General features: G+C 50.9%; 3 protein-coding genes across 3 annotated transcripts; all 3 read right to left on the reverse strand.

Moving 5' to 3' along the window:
* Positions 1-745: 745 nt before the first annotated feature.
* Positions 746-2,731, reverse strand: Pmar_PMAR009844 (gag/pol/env polyprotein, putative; the record flags this gene model as incomplete). The annotated part of the gene is made up of 1 exon (XM_002779788.1): positions 746-2,731. The coding sequence occupies one exon, from the start codon at positions 2,729-2,731 to the stop codon at positions 746-748; it is 1,986 nt and encodes a 661-aa protein (XP_002779834.1).
* A 106-nt stretch (positions 2,732-2,837) lies between these two features.
* Positions 2,838-3,356, reverse strand: Pmar_PMAR009845 (hypothetical protein; the record flags this gene model as incomplete). The annotated part of the gene is made up of 1 exon (XM_002779789.1): positions 2,838-3,356. One exon carries the CDS (start codon positions 3,354-3,356, stop codon positions 2,838-2,840), a length of 519 nt encoding a protein of 172 aa, XP_002779835.1.
* A 74-nt stretch (positions 3,357-3,430) lies between these two features.
* Pmar_PMAR009846 (hypothetical protein) lies at positions 3,431-4,417 on the reverse strand (the record flags this gene model as incomplete). The annotated part of the gene is made up of 1 exon (XM_002779790.1): positions 3,431-4,417. One exon carries the CDS (start codon positions 4,415-4,417, stop codon positions 3,431-3,433), a length of 987 nt encoding a protein of 328 aa, XP_002779836.1.
* Between the last annotated feature and the right edge of the window lie 2,268 nt (positions 4,418-6,685).

Here is a 6,685-nt window from a genome sequence, read left to right on the forward strand (position 1 = left end):
TGCGCAGTGACGGCGAGTCGATGAAGTTGTCCCCGGTAACACTAAGGGGTACACCAAAGATACTCACCCACGAGCCATACAGCAGTCTAGCCGTCGTACTTCCTCTGACATCTTCCGCACCGCACAGAAGTGTATACCCTGTGGCCAAGTCCGTGATGACAAGGAATGCCTTGAGGGATGGGTTCGCGGGAGATATCCATGTAGGGTTTGGGTAACCATGGTCAATAGCAATATGCTTCCCACGAGCATTCAGATCTATTAGTCCCCACGGAAGGCGTGGTGCGGTGACCAGTTTCATACGCTTGGTAGGCTTCTGCTCCATGCAATGATCACATCGCTCAACCCAGGACCTAGCATCGCGAAGGAGAGAGGGCCACCAAACGAAAGGGACAAGGCTATCCCGCATGTCCCTGTGAGGTCTATGATAATCCATTTCATGGGCAACAAAAAGGAGCCAATCTCGCAGCTTCCAGTCTGTGTCGACATTAGTGCCGATCATGCCATTCAAACCGGTAACTACGCCTCCTGGAATGACTGGAACCGATATCGGTCCAGTCAACGCAGCTTCAGAGATAGTCATGACCACTCCTCCAACATGGTGACAAGGCCGAGAGATTTAGCCTCCGCGGCTAATTTCTGAAGTTTCCCAGCTCCGTCAAAGTGATGTTGCCATGCCTGTAGCGTAGCACCATGGAGGAGGGTAGAGGAGTCTGCCTTCTGAAGAGTTATCAACTGAACTCTCAGGTCACCCGCCAGAATGCATCTGGTGGAGTCGTGGACAGAGGCAGAACGATCCGTGGTAGCCTACCACGGTAGGTAGTTCACTTTGGGAGGGTGATGTCGAGGTCACCAAGACAAACGCTTCGCCACCACCCTCAGGGACATACCGCTGTCCCCCTTGAGCAAGACGACTCAGGAGATCGCTGAAAGAGTTATCCTTCCCTTTCGCATGGCGGTAGGTTAGATCAGCCTCATCGTACTCCAGCAGGTCTGCCAGCCATGAGAGCCACCGTTTAGTCTGTCGAGTAGTAGGCTGGTAGGTAGAGGAGTTGAGACGACCCTCGATCTTGCCCAGAGCACTAGTGGAGTCCATGAAAACTGTGACCCGTCCGAGACCATGGTGTTTGTCCGAGGAGTGGAGCTTATGGAAGTTGAGGAAGGAAAGGATGAGTTGACGCCAGTGAGACAGAGCGTGACATATGGCATATAACTCACGATCGGCGATGTCGTAGGCCTTCTCGTATGTGGACCATTTGTGAGTCCATACACCGATGAGTTGGGCATTATCAGCCAACCAGTCGGCTGATATTTGATCCGCGTTACACGCGAACTTGTCTCTCGACAGACGCCATAGACAGGCTGCACCGGCCTCAGGCGACGCGTCACTCATGAGGACGAGTTGCATTCCATCCCAGTTATCAAGCTGGGAATGAAAGGGCACGAATGCATCACCCATATTGTCGCCGATGGCCTTCCATGCCTTCTCGAGGTCCGCCGTCCAATGTAGACTCGCAGTCTTTTTGGACTTGGCCGCGACCATCGAGCCGACTAAAGAGGTGAACGGTGCCGTGAGATGGCTGAGAGTCTTGTCGGCACGATTGCGTTCAGGTCTCCATAGGGAGCGACAGAATTGTAGGAGTCCGAGTTTCGTACGAAGACCTCTGAGAGTGAGTGGTTTGGACTCCAGATTCGTACGGAGTGTTTCCAGGGTAGAGTCGGATACCCTATAGTCTCCTTGAACTAGAGTCAGCCCTAAGTAGTCGATCTTTCGAGCTGGGCCTTTGCGCTTGGCTATTGGTGCCTTGGCATTAACCCTCTCCAGGATATATACTAAGAGGCTCTTCAGGTGAACACATTCGTCCATGAACCGTGACCACGCCAAGATGTCGTCGACAAAGGTCAAGATGTGGGTTGGCCCGTCCGTGCAGTACGCTTCGGGAATAGCTGTCGAGAGGAGAGAGTGGATCGAGTAGGCCCAATAAAAGGATGACAGCTTGAATCCCATAGTCATATAGCGAAACAACGCGTATTGAACCTCGCCGTCTGAGTCATAGTACGAGAATCCAAACAGGTGCACACAGCTTTCGTCGTATTCAAGGTTGAAGAAGGCTTGGCCAACATCAATGCCTGCGTACCATACGTCACTAGAGGGTAGCTCAGACAAGCACTCATCTACGGAGCGCATGTAGGTCCCCCAGCTAGGTAGCAGGTCCATGACGGACTCATTGATACACCTTTCATCAACGACGAGACGATAAGCACGATCTACATTATCCTCAGTCAAGGGCTCGGCAACGTCGTCTGCGGCCGCTTTCGGTACTGCAAACGCAGGAGAGATCCAAACTTGACGATGATCGACCGCTGCACGTGATAGGCGAGTGATGATCCCGTTCTTCTCGAGATTCTTAACCATGAGCTCCATGGCCTGCATCTCGCGCTTACGACACACATATGGCCGCTTGGGACAGGGTCGCACGGCACCAGGTTTCAGCTGGACAGTGACCTTGGGGAACGACCATCCCTTAAGACGTTCGTCCACCTTACTCCTAGTGGGCAACTTGAGCCGTGTATCAGTGAGAACGCTGGAGATGCTCCCGCCGCTATAAGGTGACAAGGACCAAGTTGAACCCAGTGCTCCGCAATAGAGTGTATCATCCGTAGTATGCAAGGTGGCCTCCAAACGCTTGAGGGTCTCCATCCCCAAAATTATAGTGGACCTGCCCAGTTTCATATTGAGCCCGTCGGCAACATTGAGCTGCAAGTTAAAGGAGAGGTCATGGCGTGCTTATCCTTGACAACTATCGGAACCCGAGCCTGTCCTATCACGCAGATGGAGCCTAGCGACCCAGCCGATTCGAGCTTCTTGAGCCCCTAGCTGGTGTCACTTTGAAGCCCATAATGCTCGCCGACGAGGATGATATTAATGTCAGATCCGAACCAGAGTCGACCAGCAGTTCTACTGGTAGAATTCGGCCGGATGAACCGGTAGCAGAAGCTTTGATGACGCGTAGGCCTTCATGAGCAGAGTCAACGGAGCGTGCCATGAACGTCGATTGGACGGCCTTTGGGACGGTCTCTTGCCCGTCCCCTTGCCCTTTCGGTGCCTTGGCTGCTGCAGCTTCAGCTTGGCGCTGACGATACCAGTCCGGAACCAAGTGAGCGTTCGCAGGGTTCTTCCAGCAGCGCGCGTCGTCGTGCTTATTCGCCCCTCTGTACCTTCGAGTAGCACAATAGGAGCATCCAGATTTGCCATCCTTCGAGTTACCTCCACCAGCCGCATTGTCCCTTCCCACAGGGGGTTCTTTGACCTCCTTGGCTCCAGGATTATGCGACTGGGGGGCCTGACCGGGGGGCATAGGCATCCGCTTGTTCGAGAGGGCCTTGCGGGCGTTTCCATCCGATTTAGATGAGAGTTTAGATTCATCATGAATCATTCATGGTATAGGGCCGCGTCCCGAGCCTCCTCTAAGGGCAGCTTAGACAGCAGATGTCCACAGCTGGTTTCTAGAGGTGCCTTTATCTCAGGGAGCAGTCCCCCAACGAACTTGGTAGAGACAAATGGCAAGGGTAAGGTGACGCCGGACACACGAGAGAAGAGCAACCATTCACTCTTAATGCGGGCATAATATTCATCAACCTTCTCGCCAGTATTCTGTTTGAGACTCTCCCAGCGTTCGCTGGCCTTCTCCGATGTATCAGTTTCGAGAAACCGAGAGTCGAGGTACCCCCACACAGCAGACGGAGCCGGTTGGGCTGTCCCAAGATGTGTGATAAGTTCGGACCTCAAGCTCTTCCCGATGTGCCGGAAGAGGAAGAGCATGCAGTCTCGCTCGTTATCGATACCATAGAACCTGATTGACGTCTGCACACCACCCTTGAAGGCAGAGTAGGGTGTGGCCGACGTCGGACCTTCGAATTCTGTATATTCAAGTGGGAGTTTGAACACGTTCAGAGGAGCCTGCCTTCGGGAGTGCGAAGCCGTGGACGATGGTTCTCCATCGCCAGTGGGACTTACTGCTCCTGCGATGGAAGGTGAACGATTTGTGGCCGAGCCTGCGCCCCCCATAGCAGTGTCAGCAATGAGGGCTTCAAATAGGGCGTCGAAGTAGTCGCGATCGTTGCCCAGCTCGATGCTACGCACCAACCGGTACTTCCTCTTAGTAGATATGACCGCGAGAGCACTCGCTAACCAAAGCAGAGGCCGAATGGGCATCCCATGTACCAGCCCTGCATGAAGCACCATGCTTAAGATCGCCCTTGCGAAGTCCAAGGGTGCCTGAGCAGCCGCTGGACTCCCGCTGCCTTCAACCCCCGCGTCATTGGATACCATGGCCGAAGCCCAGTTAGAGACGAATGCCCTAACCCCTCTCAGGGGTATGGCTTCGAGCTCCAAGAGCCTGGCCAGGAGATAATCCATCTGGGCCGAGGATATCAGGCTAGGGTCGAAATCAAGTGAGAATGATTTGAAACCAGGACCAAGAATAAGAGATGTTCTCCATTTCCTAATCTCTGTAGCGTCTTGGGGCTCAAGTATGGTTCTTCCCAGTGACAACTCAGGATCATTTGAGGGTTCGGAGTCATTCATTAGGAAATGAGGGTGATAATATCTGATACCGATGTCATATGAATCAATAAGTTTGACCGAAAAGAATAATGGGCAATCCGTGAGGCTTCCAAAGCACAAGCAATGAGCAATGGGGCACGCACACACATAGCCTGATCGATTGTGTTCGGGCGACGACGACCTAAGTAGTCGCACGCACGCGAGAGCAGCCTCAGCACAGAGACCTTCCTAAGAGCGGAACGCTGTAATAGAAGAAACGCCTGAGTCTGTACTTCTATGCCTCCACTGAACTAACACTATCATTTCGGCAATTTTCCCATTTTGATAATTGCCGAGACATGTACCGATATCGCCCGTTGGTTTGCATACTTTCCTAAGGGGACTGTTGTGTTCGATCACTGATCGCTTAGTTTCTGTCGGGAGCACTTTTCACGAAGGCATAAAAAAACTAACTCGAGAATTCAACCGATGATTTCGGTTCGGGTTAAGGACAAACTTAGTATCATGAAACTTCCACATCGGTTCCACCTGCATTGAAATGAGGGGTTCCTTGGCCTCTCCTACATATCCTGATATTCATTTAAGTAGCTTGATGATATTATAAGGAATCCGCATAGCGCTGGCTTTGTTACTGACTCTTGTCGCGAATAATTGTGACACTGCAACATAAACTGTAACTGTTATGCTCCGCCGAAATCATGTATCTGATTCTGGCCGTAGTGGTATTGTTGATTTTCGTTGTCGATTGTGCTGAGTATTCCACTAGTCTTGTTATCTGTGTTGAGCTAAAACATATTCCCCGCTAGTAGTCAGATGGCTGTGCTTTGGTTCCTAGAAGTAGCAGTTGTTGTCTCCATCCTCCCTGTTCTGTAGACTGCTTGGATTTCTCTGTATAAACTCGAACCTGACGTTTTCCCCTAGTCGTTTTAGAATCGTTTTAGACCCGGTTTTTCCAAGTAGGTATTTCCGTGGTAAATTATTGTCTATTTTCTGCGAAGCGCTCCGCGAATCGTTCACTACTACCTTTATTACTGTCGACCGCTTACTTCCCTCCAACACCGACAAGTGTAGTATTACGACAAGCTTAACGAGCGACTGAAACCCTTATTGTTTCTCTGCCATTTACAACTATAGTACTATATCAAAACAGCGGACAATGATGCCTGCTAATATCGATAACACATCTTCGTCTTCAACTACCGCTACTGTACGAGATAGTATACCCACCGGGGCTCCAGTGATCGTGATGCTCCCTCAATTCGAACACCGCTGCGAGTAATTGACAACCTTTCGACTGGCTCCATCTTCAAAGATGAGGCTCATCAGGAACAAGTAGGTTCCGATCTTGGTCCTATAGACTTGTCGTCACACAGCACGCCTGTGCCCAATTCTACCCCAGGCAGAGCCTCACCACCCAACACTGCTACTACACCAACTATGGTCGCAGTTTTTAGGATGTGTATATTGAACTGTAATGAGGATGTACGTGTCACTGATGGTAACCTTCCCGTGTTGAAGGTGGCGACTTTAAAATCGATGGAGAACCTGATTTGACGGAATTTCGAAGCTTCTCCTGGTGATGGAACATATCACCAATTCTCATTCACTTATGCTTGTTTCCACTAATACAGTGTTGACTTGTATGTGATCACTAAAGACCGGACATCAGCTGATCCAAATCCTGTCGGCCAGCGTCAATCTTGAGGTCGTACACAGAAAAGAAAACTCACTTGCCTCGTATTGCCGCCGTTGATATAGTGTAATACCACACCACCAAGATAACAAGTAATACGGAAATTCACAGTCGCCACTTCGCCGCAGTATGTGGTCGCCAGGATTTCCCGTGACATGACTGAGTGTCGCAATCCTTGTTCTTATTGAGAATAATTGACAAGACAAAAACAGGAGTAGATGAAATACGTTAGTAATCACTTGGTAATAGTAATGCCCTTGCTCTTCGAAGAGCGCTTGTGCTTCTTAGGATTACTTTTAGACGCACTTGGAGCCGACACTTCTCCCACACCAGTAGCGTCGTCACTCGACCTCCTCCGCTTCACACTAGCGTTTTTGACGAGTTTGCAGAGATAGAAACCCCGACAGTGATCCACTTCAGGTCGAACT

This window comes from Perkinsus marinus, assembly GCF_000006405.1.
Source record: "Perkinsus marinus ATCC 50983 genomic scaffold scf_1104296945300, whole genome shotgun sequence".
In the NCBI taxonomy this organism is placed as follows: Eukaryota; Perkinsozoa; order Perkinsida; family Perkinsidae; genus Perkinsus; species Perkinsus marinus.